The sequence below is a fragment of the Phoenix dactylifera genome, chromosome 2, assembly GCF_051530095.1.
Source record: "Phoenix dactylifera cultivar Ajwa chromosome 2, Ajwa_hap1_PhDact_Kaust_v1.1, whole genome shotgun sequence".
Lineage (NCBI taxonomy): Eukaryota > Viridiplantae > Streptophyta > Magnoliopsida > Arecales > Arecaceae > Phoenix > Phoenix dactylifera.
In genome coordinates, this window is record NC_143191.1 from 5,473,866 (window position 1) to 5,491,130 (window position 17,265).

General features: G+C 37.1%; 1 protein-coding gene across 1 annotated transcript; it reads right to left on the minus strand.

Annotated features, from left to right (window-relative positions):
• Positions 1 to 2,529: 2,529 nt before the first annotated feature.
• LOC120112464 (putative receptor-like protein kinase At1g49730) lies at positions 2,530 to 16,674 on the minus strand. The gene is made up of 9 exons (XM_039131954.2): positions 16,477 to 16,674; positions 10,555 to 11,106; positions 8,495 to 8,779; positions 6,770 to 7,031; positions 6,618 to 6,670; positions 6,464 to 6,531; positions 4,288 to 4,377; positions 4,125 to 4,209; positions 2,530 to 3,466 (listed from the first exon to the last, which is right to left on the minus strand). Exons 1-9 carry the CDS (start codon positions 16,556 to 16,558, stop codon positions 2,931 to 2,933), a joined length of 2,013 nt encoding a protein of 670 aa, XP_038987882.1. The 5' UTR covers positions 16,559 to 16,674; the 3' UTR covers positions 2,530 to 2,930.
• Between the last annotated feature and the right edge of the window lie 591 nt (positions 16,675 to 17,265).

Consider the following 17,265-nt stretch of genomic DNA (forward strand, 5'->3'; position numbering starts at 1 on the left):
GGATGGCCTAAAGATGTCTAAATCCATGAGACTTGTCTCATGCGAGCTAGGAAACTATGAGAAACAAATTTGGGAAGGTATTGCTAGCTACTAATTACATTAGCTTCTTGGAAGATTGTATTTAAATTATCTTAACATATAATTTATCTCAAAGTTACTTAGATATTAATATATATCTTATCGTCTTTGATCTAGGGATCACTTTTTAGTGAATAATTTCAAATAAATTACCGATTAAGCTAGATCCTCCCTTATACCCGTGGACGTTTCAAATTATTGAATGAACCTTGCCTAAACTAATCCCTGTCTTTTAACCTAGCAACCTCACCTACTCCCAAATATATTTAAGCATTTATTATTTGCTTCCGTGCTTTCTTAATCATAATATTATTAGATCATATTTGTTTTTAAAATGATAATTTGTAAACTTATATGTTAAGAATATTTGTTTTCTTAGATTAATGTAGTTTTTTGAATAAAACATCATGTTTAGACTAGCATTCCATTAGTTTTTTAAAAAAAATAATTATAATTTTATATTTGCTTAATAATTTTAACTATAAAAAGATAGCTAATTACTTTATCCAAACTGCAACTCGCGGCTGTGTAAATCAACCCCCCAACCTACCCCCTCCTTTATATTTTGCTAAAGTGGGAGACTCACACCACTCTAGTGTGTATACATCCAAAAAAAAATCAGAAAATCCGCCATTTCAAAACACAGGCACCAAAGAAAACTTTATCTATCTAGGGCATAATCAGGCCTATTTGTGTCCACTTTTACAAGAATCTAAATAATAAGGACCCCACAAAAAAAACGACCAAGCCAGGCCACTGATTTCTTGTGTAGAAAATGATTTGAGGCAAGAAAGAACCTAAGGGGAACCTAGGTGATCTTATACACTAAGACTTGGCCTATTAGGCCAAGAGCAATAACCTTCCGATCGGATATACTTGCTAATATTATTTTTTATGACAATGAAGCTCTCGAAGGTTGGATGTAAAGTCTTCCAGTCTAAAAGATGATCTAGCATAAAAGAATAAATCTCATATCAGATTATCATATTTGATACAAAAAGTATATGAGAGATGGTAACATAAATTGTGGATCCCATATTTATTTTTCTGAAAAAGAAGGTAAAACGGATACCACCAGAGAGATGGTATTTGTTTTCCTATATTGGATTACTAAATGAAGGTAATCCGAAAATATCATTTCTTAACAAAAATAACCTCACTTATATTATACTAATATTATATTAATTATACTTATATATATTATATTAATGGTATAATATTTGATAAATAATTAATATATAGATTAATAAAATTTATTAATAAATTTATTAATAAGTATTAATATTAATAAATAATTAACAAAATATTTATTTATTATTGTTAAATCTAATATAGGATCTATTAATAATTAGTATATTTATTTATATACCAAACCATACTAAAATAAATCTATAATAAGAAATATATTTTTTAGAATATGTATAATTAATTTAAAAATATTTATTAACTCATGTAAAGATATTTTAATATTCCATATAAACAATAATGATAGCGTTCATGTAAGTGGACTATACATGGCCAATAAATGGACTGAGAGAAAACATTATTGCTTGAATTGTTTATTCAATAATATTATTGAAAATTTGAGAATATTTCTATATAAGAATATCTTTAATCAAATATAGTAATCTTTTTTTCTAATACCACCTTTCTAAATAATTTTTTCACCAATCAAATATGGTAAAACTTATTTTCTTCCATAATTATTTTTTTCAATAAATAATTTTTAGAAATTATCAAACTGTTCTGTAATTTGACATACCCAAACCAAATGATCCTAACAAAATTTAAACCATAGAAACATAAAGAATCACCAAAACCCTTGGCTAAACCATGGCCACGTAATAAGCTTTGATTTTTTTTCTGGATGCAGACCTAATGACAGTGATGATCTTTGTCTGCAATAAGACGATGATCTCAACTCACAATTCCATAGTAGTAAACCACTCACTGATGACTATCATCTTTTATGGTACCAAAGTTTAAAAATAAATAAATGAATAATTTCATCATCATTATCATCTCCATTCAAATCTTTCAGCCATCGAGCAGAACTTAAAATCAGGAAGGCTCTAAGAAAAAACTAACAGGGCCTTGCAGCCAGATTTCTTTCCAGCATTAAACCTTTCAGGAGAGAGCACATTTAGGCATGAGGGTGCCTGCCATGAAACTTGTGTCACCAGTTGGCTTGTAGGGACATCAATCTATCAAAGTTTAGCCTTCTGTAAATATCAAGCTATCCTCCACTATCATCCTTAGATTTCCAAATAGTGCAAACAATGAGGTAAGGTAGATATCAGATGGGCCGGCCAGTAAACAACAGGTTGCTCGCCGGCCGGTAAACAACAGGCTGCTCCACTATAATTGGAGTGTCATAAGATAAGGCTGCATATATCTGAAGCAATGGAGGGAGCCCATGACTAGGACACCCTTCTTTTAAACATATATAAATACACCAAAACTTGTTTGCAAATAAAAGCGCAAACAATTGCATCGCAATCATTAATAAATAAATAAATAAATTTCCATCAAAAAATTACAGTGCCAACCGCCTGCATCTGCAACTCTAATTCTTGTTGGATGCACCAAAAATTACTTATATATGAAGCAACTTAGGTCATGATATCTGCTCAAGAGCAGCAGAAAATCCTAAATTTCTACAACAGCTTAAAAAGGAGATTTTGGAGTTCTTAAAAAATAGAACTCTTCACGGCAATTCCTTGCTTGCAGCAGAAAACCACAGCTGATCACCTCTGCTTCATCACGTCCCTACTGAGCTTCTGATTGCTTAAATAGTCTGGTTGCAAGACAACATCAAACACTAAAAAGAAACTCAAGGTTGAGGAAAAAACCTAAACAGAGTAAAGGCCAGGAGATTGTGGCGAACCACTCTCAAGCAAGATACTCCGGCTACAGCAGGATCTTGAAGTACTCGAAGAAGACTGAAGACATCTTGCATCACCGCTGTAAGGAATCACTTCATTTGGGTGCATTCTCACTCTACTATTCCTTTCCCGAACATAATTGTTGTCTTCATCTTCCACAAGTTGTTCCAAGCTATTGTGCAGCAGATCGCATCTCTCAGTGAGTATTCTGAGCACTTGTTTGATTGATGGCCTTGCTCGTCCTTCCCTCTGGGTGCACCATTGTACAATCCCTACAATCAATTGGAGCTGTTCAAAGTCGAATGAGTTCCCAATCACATGATCCACCAATTCGGGTAGCTTTGAATCATTCGTCATAAATTTCTGAGACCATTTCACCAGATTATTGCAATCCTGTATCGCTCTTCTCCCAGTCACAAGCTCTAATAATAGAACACCATAGCTGTATATATCACTCTTCTCTGTCAGCTCTTGAGTCACCACATATTCAGGATCCATATACCCTGTAAGTATTGATGTGAAAATAAGTTTCATGTTTGCAATTTGACTATGTAATAGAAAGCAATCACAGGAAATATGTGCCTAATCATTTGACAAATACAAATATGCCTTAGATTAGTTGGGTGGCATCCCTATCCACTTAGGAGAGGTCCAGGCTTCAAACCTTGGTGGTGATATTCCCACCATATTTCCCAAAAAAAGGAAAAAAAGATTCATTTGATACATTACATACGAAAGTTATGGTTATTATGGTTTAAGTTGGCCATGTTTAATAAACAGATCTTCTAATGCCAAATCCTGTATAATTGGTAGTGTCTTCAGATCTCTTTCTTGCTAGAACTATTCCAATTCTTTTTTGGAGGCACTCACCCCTTGATCAACCTTTTAACCTAATACCAAAGACCATTCCTGCACAGGCATTGCTTCTAGCCTCCAAAAAGCCAAAATATATCAAACTCTTCTCCCTATATGTTCCACCTGCACTGCATAGGAACTTTAAATGTACCAAATGTTTCATTCAATTCCTAAATTTTACAACCCATGCACTTCAAAATCCAGACTCTGCTGCTCTCGAGCTTATTTCTTAATTTCATTAGGAGATTTCTATACGACTGCCTACTTACACTGATCATAGACGGGTTAGGGACCAAAGAAACTTACCTGGAGTTCCCCGTATATCTGTGTTCACTGGTTCAAAGCTGATTGCACCATATCTTGAAGCATGCGCAAGACCAAAATCAGCCACCTATGTACAAGCCAAAGGTTGATACCTTTGAAACTAATGAACTGAAAGATAACATCATAAACCAATCTAAGTATGTACCTTTGCTACAAAATTCTCATCCAAAAGAATATTGCTGGACTTAATGTCTCTATGGCAAAGTGGAGGATCACAATAGAAATGGAGGTACTCCTGAATTTGCAAACAAACAAAAAGAAATAGAGAGAGAGAGGTACTATATCAGGGAAATGAGATTCAATTTTATAAGAATTATATGTCTATCTGATAGCAACAAGCAAAACATCGAGCTTCACCATGTCTAATTAGAAGATTAGTTTACATCACAGAAAATAATCGCCGGTATTATACAAGTTTGCCGATCAAAAATTAATTCAAAATTTAAGCACTGATTACCACTAAAGGCTCCTACAAGATACCAGCAGTCCTAAATTTAAGCACTGATTACCACTAAAGGCTCCTACAAGATACCAGCAGTCCTATTTAGAGGCAATCCCTTCCCTATAATTCTGAAATGTAACTAGTATTTGCCTTCTTAAATTCTGGCTTCGATATTCGTAAGAGCATGTTCCCTCACTGAATTAGGGAAACCTCTTGGGACTAAATGATAAAGACAGACCCCACTCATATCCCAAACCATAATGGCAAGTTTTGTTCCCAGGCACTTCCGAAGCCTTGTCAAATCTAATATGATCGGACCACAAGAATCATTCTAGATATAACAGTTACACATTAAAGGTGGCGGTATACCTATTCAACTTCTAAAGTTGGTTGGGTGATTGAACAAAAGGACCACAAACCTGCACCAACATTCCTGTACCCAATATTTTCTTTTTCGCCTATCTCCCTCTCTACTTTAGTTAGTGTCATTTCAATGGTATCTTAGAGTTCTAGAGAATCCAGACAAGCATAAGCATATCATTCCATATAAATGGACATATGTTAAGCAACAAAGAAACTATAGGATGAAGCTTACAAGCTAAGCAATTAAGACATCGCATAGGATAGCCGAACACAGATTAAGATAAGTTGGAAGATTTAGAAAGAAAATATAACAAAATTCAACTATTTAGGCATTTTTCCAACTTCGAGAAGCAAATGGAGATTGAAAAAAAGGAGCACGCGCATGATATTTCTTTCACATGAGAGACATATTTTACAATAGATTGAGACCTTCTTTGGTGCAGAATAAGGAAGAATATTAGATCAAGTGTGCAACATGATACAACTAAAAAAGCATGCCATGAGCGCCATGAGATGGATCTTAACTGAAAAGCAGAGAATGGAGACCGCCACCTTTCAGACTTTGTAAATTTGTCATGGATATGATAGGAGTGAACAAAAAAATGAAATTTTTAAACAAAATTCTACCATAAATTCAGAAATCCCTTTCAGGACCAAAATATATGAAAGGAAACTTGATTGAGATTATAACAAGACTATCAAATCTAAGTATGTTAATCATTTTCAAAAGTTCAGTTTAATTGTAAAAAATAGGAAGGATAAAATTGAATACAAAATCAAATTGTAGAACAGAATTCTACAATAAACTCAGAAATCACTTTCAGAAAAAGGGAAAGCAGTGAAACATCATTGAGATTATGAAAAGGACCACAATGTTAATTATGCTAATCATTTCCAAAATGTCAGTCGCCCTGTACAAAAGCTTGAGAAAGAAATAGATGTTGCAAGTATCAAACAGGTGGAATGAATGGAACAAAGAGAGGCCTCAGAAATTTGAAGCAGTTATTGGTTACTATTCAGCTAAACCAATCTACTCTCCTTCCATCTGAGACTGTGATAGGACCATTCTAGTAATAGGTATCAGCATGACCATTTTAGTGTAGGTATCAACATGTTGGGCATGAAATCAGATACATGAGCGTAAAACTGATATCGATGACATGAGTATTTAGAGGCAGATGCTAGATCTATAACAGAAAACGATATTATTTACTACAATACATGAACCTTCCGAGTAGCATGAATGAACAAAAGAAAATAAATTGGGATGATCACTCCGTATGCAATGTAGGCTAGAGGCCAGCTCTGTCAAGAGGTCATGGATTCAGGTTGACATGTCGAAGAGTATTGAGGAGACAAACTAGACTTGGATTGAAGTAATGAAAAGGAATTAAAGAGACTGTTCAATGAGCTGAATGCTTTGGATAGGATGCAGCATGATATATGATCCAACCCCCAAAAGATATTATAGAATTTTCTATTTTTTTCCTTTGGTTATGCCAGTAATAAGCTTTACCAGAGCATTGGCTACATCAATGGCAATTTGTACTCTGGTCTTCCAGCTCAGTGGATTTCTCTTTGGTGCTGCATAGGCAAAAGGAATTATTAATTTTCTTAAAAAAAAGGAAAAAAAACTCAGAAGGGCAACAGGAAACTGATGGAAGGATTACAATGAAGATGATCCTTTAGGCTTCCATTTTCCATGTATTCATACACCAGAAACCTGCAAATGGTGATCCAAGGGAAATAAGCATCAAATGGCAATAACATAGATATCTTATGAAAGAAAGTGTTGAGAAGTGATGAAAAGGAGAACCACTACCTCTCATTCCTCTCAACACAAAACCCTTTCAGGGCAACAAGATGGCGATGGTGCAGTCTAGAAAGAAGCTCCATTTCTCGGGAAAATTCATCCTCACCTTGCTTTGAAACTTTGTTCATCCGTTTCACAGCAACTACAGAACCGTCACTAAATTTAGCCTTATAAACAGTGCCAAAACCACCTTTACCAATGACAGTGCTGAAATTCTCGGTTGCCTTCTTTATTTCACTGTAGTTGAACCTTTGGAAAACAGGTGATGGACCTGGAGAATGATCAACGTAAAATTGATTATTCATAGAATCAAAAGGTGGCTAGAAGAAGGTCCCCATAAGCAGTTACTCAAGCCCTCAAATCAAGCATATTGGCCTACTGAGGCATCAAAGCAGCCACTGGATACTGTAAATCACCAAAATCACTAAAGCCATTGCCAAATATGATCAGCAATCATCTTGCATAGAAAGCAAAAGTTGATGTTCCTCCTTTTACCCAGTGAACATTTTTGGTTTCATCACATGCCAAAATGATCTTAGGGATTACTTGGACAAAACAAAACCCTGATAAGCCAAGGATCATAGACAAGTTTTTAACACTTCATTTTAAACATACATTTTCAACAGTTTCAGCTCTTTCGGCAGTTTCACTCCAAGTTTCGGGGTTTCAGCCAAAAGAGGTCAACATAAATTCTAATAATATAAAAAACGAGAAAAATTAAAGTTATTCTACATCATTTTATTGTCTTGAGATATCTAAAACCATGGTCTTTGTAGCTTGGGTTTTATACTGAAACTGAAGTTATTGAAGCTTAATGCATTAAACATGTCAAAAGAACATACTTATTAAAGTATCAATATCTAAATATTGAATAATCAAGCATAAGCTAACTCAAGTAGAAAAGAGTATGAAACGAATTATAGATACATATTCTGTGCCACAATCAAAAGAAGAAAAGTGGCCGGCATTAAGGTGATGCCACTAGTCCCAGATATGCCCCAGAATTCAAAGAACTTACAAAAGATCCTTATCTTCCAAAAAAACTGGCTTTCAAAACAGACATGCACATGCATCTTTTCATGTTGAAATGTTGCCTATAGCTTAAAGACACACATCACATAAATGTGTTGATTCCTTGATGGATTAAACTTCAACTAACCCACCATATTAAATGAATAAAAAACTTTAGATAAAATAGCACAGCTAAGATACATGTCATTGAATAATATTTATAAATTTCATGAACATAAACATATTTACTTATTAACCTTAAATTTAAAAAAAAATAATAGTAGTTTCAGTTGGTTCCAGCCAAAAATGGCTGAAACCAACCAAAACTGCCAAAACTGCCAAAACCAGTCTAATCCGTCAAAAATCCCTGAAACTGATTGAAACCATAAATTTCAGTCAGATTTTGGATTGGCTTCAGCCAAGAAGGTCAATTTTAGCTGAAATTCAAAACCTTGGCCATAGCCAAACAACAAACATGAAGCACAATTTTCTACAGGTTGTCAACATCATAAAATCAGGCAAATTTTACCATTTATTTTCTTTTCAAGAACCTAATCATTTTATTTCTTATTATTCTGCTATTCTATATGCATCTGCATGATATTTTTTTTCCATCTTCAACTAACAGAGTACATCTATCGATGTCTTTGACACATAGATGAAGCACAATTTTGATTATAGATGATTTACTAGTATGCAAAGAAAAGAGGTAAAATATTATACCTTCCTGACTTCTTCGGACGTGCGTAGGAGGGAAGGCATTCCATGATGTCTCATTACGATCGTCTGCACTCCTTAGTTCCTTACTTTGTTTGCGAATAAGTAGTACTAAAATTAGCAGCAGTAGAATCGCCACCGCTATAACCCCAATTCCAATTCCTGTAATCAATGTGAGCCGATAGGCTTGCTGATGTTTCTTGACAGGTATGCCAATAAGGTGCTGATTGGGAGCTTGAGAAGAATCAGAACTTGGAGAAGTTGTGGGGGTGAATGATTGGGAAGATGACCCTGCAACATTCACCAATAACAATTTTAGAGAAGAGGACAAAGTCATACAAAGAAAAAATAGTAGGATGTGTGAAAATGCAGAAAGCACCCAATTAGTACACAACCAATATATTCAATAGTTTTGAGTTATAAGGCCTTGTGTTGAACCCACGAATAGAAATTGAAAGTATATAATGATCTAATTCTACAACACTGGCATGCCCCCAGGAATAATGGACTGGTAGCACATGTAAAACGTTTTGGAAGCATGGTAAATGATATCTTTTTCTGAAAGTCTCCACAGAAGTATGGATTCAGATCGACTCCTAATACTTTTCAAATGTTTTGACGTACTATGTACATAACCTTTATTCTATAGGTCTGGAATTATTTATCTTTAACCATTATGAAAGGGAATTGGGTAACCTATAATCATAGTCATGACCATCAAGCCTTATTCCAACTACATTGGGTTGAAAATATGATCCATCCCTACCACCACCACCCAAGCTACAACAATTGTTGTTGTCTCTTAAAATCAATTTTAACAACTTCCATCTGCGATGTCATGGGTCTTCTTTTCCCTTTTGCTATCCCTTTGACACATATTTAAGGCCCCTTCCTAACTGGGACCTTCACAAAACTTCCATGCATGTATTGTTACCATCTCAGTCAACTCTCACCTCACTGCCCTCAATTGTTTCAACTCCCACACCCCCTCCAGTGTAATGTTATGACCTTATAATCATAGTTTTACCGCATATACGCCTTCTATTGTCAAAGCTATCATGCTTATAAAACACTGCAGACCACAATGTTGTCATACAAGATTTTTTGTTTATTCAGTCTCACAAGCACATGTAGGTCAGGTAATAAGTAAAAAGCACCTCTCGTCTTCATCAACTGTGTTTTAGTTCTATTGCATGTCTTCATACTCCTCTCCTTGCTTCAATGTAATAGATCCAAGATAAAAATTAATATACTATTATATATCGTGGTCATCACTCTAAAGCACACTACAACTTTTCTTTGCATTATGTCTGCAATATACTGTAAGGTAGATCTAAGATAAGTTGAATGACTCCAACATAATATTAAACGATTACAGCCTAATATCTCATAGCCATCAAATTGAACCAAGCCATTATTTTAACTTCTATTTTCAACAAAATTGCATTTCATGTGTTATATCTTAAAAATTGACTGGAGACACTTAAAACATTAGAAATAACAATAAATCAGTACATAAACAAGTGTATTGTGGAACTCTAAATATTTTCATTCCCTCCTCCAGTAGGGATTTTTTCACAAAGAAGTTCGCATTTCTTTGACAAAAAAGGGATTTATGCTTGAATTTTTTAACATACAAACAAATATTATGTAATAATGAGCATTAAAAGATGTTGCTGTTCTCTCCATTTCTAAAGAATTCAAATATTTCGAAGTCAAAAAAATATTATATGATCTGATACTTTAGGAGCAAAACAGGAGCACCCATATTATAGCTTCTTGAACCATTTAAGTCAAAACAGTGATATTATAAAAATGGAATTAGAAGGTTACTATAAGTATCAATTCCATTTTCCAGAATTGCTTACATATTTTCCTAATAAATTATTCTGCGACCATCTGGTCCTAACTATTTTACATCTTCTTATTAGATTAAAGGTCAAATGTGGCATCTCATCATCTCTAGCATGAGCTATGTACTTAAGAAATCATAAGACATTGACAAATAATTATATTAAGGGGTTATTTTAGTCGAAGAAAAGCAACCAATTCTCCAAATATCAAACCTGGAAGAATGCTAAGCCCCTGAACACCAAAGAAGCAACTAGCCATGTCAACAGCTACCAAGTTGTCGCCTTGGTTTGCAAGTGCAACAAACACTGCATTGCGACAGACACTTAATGTGACATTATCATCTGCTCCTATAAGATTGTGAAGGTATATGATGCCATAATTTAAGCACCTCTTGCAACTGCTGTCCAATGAAAATGGCACCTTGCAGTTTGCAATGACATCAGTAAATTTAGGAGACTGCATCATTTCCAAGACAGTTCCTCTCCCCTCACACTGATAAGAAACTCGAATTTTGGGTCCCAATCCACAAACTGCAGTTGCACTAGCTGGAATTCCATATAACTTGAATGTTTCAGACACAGAGGTAAGGCAGATATCAGAAAATGCTAAAGGAACTCCCAATTTTCCTGTTGAATTTGCATAATGAGCAACGGAAATTGCGACAAACGCATTAATATATCGGCAGCATTTTCCTCGCTCATCTTGATTTGAACAAGCAGAAGCTGCCAATGTAAAGTTTGCCCAACTAAAATCCAAGGGACAATCTGCATGAATGAATAAAAAAACATCATAAATTAACACCTTTCTGTTAAATACAGGTACAGAACTTAACTGAATCATAATGGCACTTAGATGAAGGATCTAATTATAGAATAATACTAACAACAAAATCATCAAGCCTTTTATGGAGAAAATACATCAACGGGGTGTTAGAGTCCAACACAGTATGAAAACATGTGGAAAACTAGTGTGAGCTAGTACAAAGGCTAGCTAGCTAGGTAGAGCTTTTGTATACAAGGCTGAAAAAGGTCATTCAAACAATAGAATTTGGTTCCTCCAGACAGAATCAAATATCTATAACGACCTAAAATAAGGCTGGCGAAGCCACCGATGTGAAGTATGATATTCTTAAACAAAAACTCATGTAGTTACTACCACACATTTCATAAAAGAAACAGAAAATAGAACAATGACTAGTGAAAAAGCATAACAGAAACAAACAAGCAAATATGCAGCACTCAAAGCAAAGAACTTCAAGGATACAAAACTATGAAATTTTTCAGCACAGACAAGACTAGTATATATAAATATATGAAATAATCAAAATTTTGAAAGTAAAGTTTCCATACTTGAAGTAATGAACTGTATTTGGAGATGCTACATCTAGCAAGACAATTTTAGATTCCTATTTTTGAGTGACTATGACAGTCTTAAGGTTTAGAAAAAGACTGCAAAATAAGAGCAAGCTTGCTAGCACTTTGAAGCATAAGATAAGCATGTTATAGCCAACCAAAAAGCATGAGCTAATAACTGAAGGGACCCATGAGTATATGAGACAAACCAAGGTCCCAGACCTGGCAGATGTAGAGCCTATAGAGGGGCAACTTGCGGCAAGGTTTACCGTACAAATGCCTATCGGCCCATATTGGGCGTACTTTATTGTACCAGTACCGAACTAAGACTCGGTAGGGGAGGCATACCGAGTCTCCGTACCCCAAATTGACCTCCATATCGAGCATGCCGAACACTTGATCAGCATGATACCAGTATGAGAGTCGGTACCAAGACAACAAACCTTGACTTGTGGTCTAGGATAGATGATAGGGTGGAGGGACTGGCTTGTTAAATGGGACAGCTAACTCTCACACTTTGTTAATGTCCACCAAAAGCTTAAGAAGGTTCAAGGTCCTAGACCTAGCCAATGTGGGACTGGTTTTCAAAAATCCAATGATGCATAGTTTGATAAAATTCTGCAGTACAGAGCACCAAAAAAATGATAATGAATGGGATTGTAGCAATTTGGTTGGAATATAATAGGCACTCGATCTTTATCCTTTAAAATTCTCTTAAGAGAAACTCTCAAGGTGATAATTGATGAAGAACATCCATTAAGGAAATATTGGCCTCTTTTTTCTTCATGCCGTGACTACATGCTTTAAAAGGTTTTACTCACTGGAAACTAGTTTCAATGCCTAGTTTTCTTTTATTTTCTTTTCGGTAAGAAAAAGGAGGCTAGATCTTCAACAACTAGTAAGAGAAAGGAGGCTAGGTCCCCAACAAGAAGGAGAAAAACTAAACCGACTCAAACCCAATTCCTCTAGCATCCAAAGCATCAACATTTCTGTGGGAAAGCTCTGAACCAAATGGCCTTTCTAGGATTCTTAGTGCCAAAAAATTGCCAGCGAGCAACGCGGTTACCCTCACAGAAAACGTGGGAGATCTTTAATAGAAGGCGCGACAAAAGGGCATCCCTTCAAATCCAGCAAGCACGAATGATAGGACCTTGAGTTGTATCTAGTGGAGACCAATGGTTTCGGATATCCCTTTCAATCCAAATTACCTTAATAGTTCTTTAGCAAAGGGAGTACTCTCAAACATTTCCAAACACCATGCAGTTCCATCATGATTACAAAGTGATCTGACAAATGAATGATGACAACTACCAAGAGGTGTCCCACTGCTTCACATAGAACAATACCAGCGCCACCAATACCATTAGATTTTAGGGAGCCGTCAAAGTTAAGCTTCATCCAGCAAGATGGTGGGCGAACCCAATAACTGAAGGATGATGTATGGGGGTTATGAAAGAGGTTGGAAGAGAAAGTAGCCCAATTGCCTAAATTGACTAATTTCAAGATCAATAGCTGATATTATTTGGCCTTTAAGAGAGCAGAATGGATGACAAAGTTGGGAACCGCTGGATTGTGATCAAAGACATCCTGGTTGCAGTGATATGAAAGGATGGACTGTGCTGAGGCTGTACTAGTAGCTAGCTGGATAGGGAGTTCCTAGCAAGAGGGCAAATAAGGAGACCGTAAGCTCAGTGGAAGGAGTTGCAGAAGAGAGACCAAATTTAAAAAAACAATGCCGGTGCACCTACTCCTGACAAGTTCAGACAAACCTATTCGATGAAGGAATTCTTAGCCATGGAGCATGTCCTAGAAGAGTTTCCATAGAAATAGAGTCGCCCTATCTAATGGGATCTGATCCTCCACGGCCAAAATTGACCACCACACTGTTCAAAGGAGTCAGAACTGGCAAACTTGCTGACCTCATGAATAGCAATACATCTTTGTTGATTAGGGCCCCAACATAATACTTATGGTCGAGAAGCATAGCAAAAAAGTATAGTGAGTATATTGTGCGAGGATGTCGATTCATCTGAAGAATTCAAGCCCGGCTCGAACTTGGCATCAAATAATCTCAAATCAAGCTTGTTCGGAATTATTTAAACTAAGCTTGAATCTGGTTTACAGGCTTGAGAATTAATTTCAAACCAAGCCTGAAATTAGCCCAGCTCAATCAGGCTTGGCTTTGTAAGGCCTGAAAATATTACAAAGATATAACACTATCATATATATAATATATATATACGATCATATAAAAGCTTGATTGATGGCTTGTTAAATTGTTTTAGAGTCTGATAATACATTTCAGATTATATTTAATAATAAGTTTTCTAGATTTATGTTTGAATGTTATGTAAATTTAATTGTTTGAATCAATTAAATGTTAACTCAAGATTAAACAAAGCTTCCGTTCAAGCTTGAGTTGAGCTTAGATTAAGCCTCATACAAGCTAAAATTGACTTTGGCTATTTGACCTCGGCTCAATTTAACACTATCGAGCTGATCAACTAGGCCCATCTTCAGCTTGATTTGAAATGAAGCTCGAATTAGACTCGATTAAATAATAAGCAAATCAAATTTGCTCTCAAAATTTGGGCTAGAAATTAATTTCAAACCAAGCTTGAACGAAGCCAAGCACCAAGCTTATATTGTGAAACATGTTGGGTGGGAGCAAGGTCTGCTGAACCGGTCGGAACCGACCGGTTCAACCTATACCATACCGGTGCCAACTAGCATCGGTACGATACAGCCACAGAATTCGGTTCCGACCCCAAAGAGGATGGAACCGAACGGCTCCTTGCCAGTACCGGTGCGAACCGGTGCGGTTCGCACTGGTTCAAGCCTGGTACCTGTGCGGACCGGTTCGCACCGGTACCGGCACCGAGGAAGAAAAAGAGGAAGAAGAGGAAAGAAGAGAAGAAACAAGAGGAAGAGAGAGAGGAGAACAAGAAGAAGCTTACCTCCTCTCTCGGGCCGACGAGGATCGTCCGTTCTCCGGTGCGGTTCCGGCCCCTTCTTTGCTCGCGGGAGAAGGGGAAAAGAGAGGAGAAGAGAAGAGGAGAGAGGAAAAGAAAGGAGAGGAGGAGAAGGGTCGGGAAGGAGAGGAGGAGAAGGGTCGGAAAGAAGAATAGGAGAAGGGGGAAAAAAAGGAGAGAGGCCCCGCGTGGGCGCGAGCACGAGTGGGGAAACGCATCCCCGACTCGCGCCTGCACGCGTTCCACGTGGTGCGAACTGCAGACTACGCATAGGGAATCGCGCGCGCGGGGCAACGAGCCCCTTTTTTAATGCCACAGAGTGGCATTTATTGCCACTCTATGGCCGAACGCGGACCCGCGCGTCCGCGCGTTTTTTTTTTTTTTTTTTTTAAGCGGAACCGGTTCGATATCGGTTAACCGGTACCGGTGTTCACCGGTACGTCGATTCGGTCGGTTCCGCATACCTTGGATGGGAGAGTAGTAGTTTTGAGGGTAAAGCTCCAGTTACATGACGGAAAAAGCAATGGTTGGCAATCAAATTCTCAACTAAAAGATCCATATTGATCATGGTGGGCAGTCTGGAGATAGACAAAAAGTTAATCCAGGGATCTTCAAGCACATAAATGGTTTGACTGTTACCCAAGCACAAAAATAAATTTATAAGCAATCATGGCCTTCCAAATCCATGAGCAACCATTGGATAGTTCATAGGAGGGCCAATTCCCGTAAAGGAATATTTGGCACGTGACAGTTGGGACTATATATTATCATGTTGCAACATAGAAAGCCCAGAGCCTCTTTAGCAGCATTGCCAGTTCCCGGGTTTTGGTTTTCAAATCTGCAAGCACGAAAAGCGAAGCTAGAAACTTGTTCAGTTACCAAGTTTTTCTCTTTTTTTTATTTTCTAAAAACGATTTCCAAAACTTCTGGAAAAAAAAAAAAAGTAAAATCTCTCACGAGTAGCTTTCGCTTTTTCGTTATATATCCAAGATCAAATCTCAATAACCCTGTAGTTTTAGAAAAAGTTATTATCTGCCCAAGGTTTTAGTAAAGCACAACCTAAAAGAGAGTTCCCCAAAGGTCGGAATAGAAACTATTTATCTCATCTAGAGACCTCTGAGCCTTATAGCTTTTTACAGTGCTTTAATATCCCAAACCTCGCCAAATCATTTAAAAATCAAGCTATCAGTTAACTTTATCAAGATGCTATGTCCTGCAACATCAAAATCCCAAAGCATATATAACAATATCGATTGTCCACACATTCACATATTGACATGATCCCATTTATAATTTGTTGCTTTAGGCTTATTGTCTAACACAATGTGGCTAACAGAATCCCTTGGTTCCCCTACTGACATAACATAAAAGCATAACAATGCCCGTTAATTTACAAAAACAAAAAAAAACTCAAATGCAGTTTTAAAATTAGAAGAACATATTTGTCAAAATAGCTTTTTTAGCATATAAACCAAGAAAAAAGCCCATTCCTTGATTCACCACTCACAACAAAGCAAAAGAAAAAAAAGAAAGAAAGAAAGAATTATATCACAAAATAAAAAGAAGGCAACACAAATGATTCCATTCAAAAAGCGGCAAAAACACAAAAGGCAACCCCCCACACTGTAAGATAATGAGAACAAAAACAACAAACGAGCACCACCCAATAGTTCAAACAAGAATCCACTTCCAGATTCACATATTCCCACCAGAAAATAAGCTCAAACCAGCACAAAAGTCCATTCTAACTAAGAAAGGGGATAGAAAAAGGTATAGAGATAAAGAAAGGGAAGGAGCAATAAGAACTGACCTCCAGCGATCACGGGATGCTGTTGGGATTCAAGAAACACCCACGCCAAGAACAAGCCCAGAACCAGGGCCGGACGCAGCATGGAGAGCAGCCGAAGGGCCGAGAAAGAGATGGTGACAGTATGAGAGCAGCAGCAGCAGCAGCGGCAGTATGGAGGGACTGGTATTTGGAATCCGAGAGTCTAGTCTTCTCCCAGCTGTTTTGTTCTGCTCAACCGCGGGTTAAAGTTCACTCGCGGGTGAGCAGAACACGTCCCAGAAACCACGCGCTGAAAGTGGGACCGAGGGCTTCAGAGTGCCGGCCTTTGGCCGTCTCGTTTCAAACAGCGAACAGCCGGACATGGCAACAACGTGGCAGTTGATGATTGGTCGGAGTTGAGAGAATAGTTTGACACGTCGTTAAAGGGAGATGGTTGCTGTTTGGGACGAGGTAGCTGATGGATGAATGGGGAGTGGCGGGGCAGAGGACTGGCGTCGCGCCCAAGATATCGTGATGGGGGAAGAGAAAAAATAGAATCAAAATAATAATTTTTTATTATTTATTTGAAAGGAAGTGGGCACGGACAAGTTAAAAGCGTGGGCCGAATTGGGATAAAAGGGGTAATGGAGACATGCTGCCTTTCAAAGTGGAAAGTTCCCACGAGAGCCCGTTCATGTGACTCACAAGCAATGCTGTACAGAGGCGTTGTCTGTGCTTACTGACCCAATGGGAGAGTGGAAGGAGAGAGAGAGAGAGAGAGAGAGAGAGTTACTGAGAAGAATGAAAGAAAGATTTTAAATAAAAAAAAAG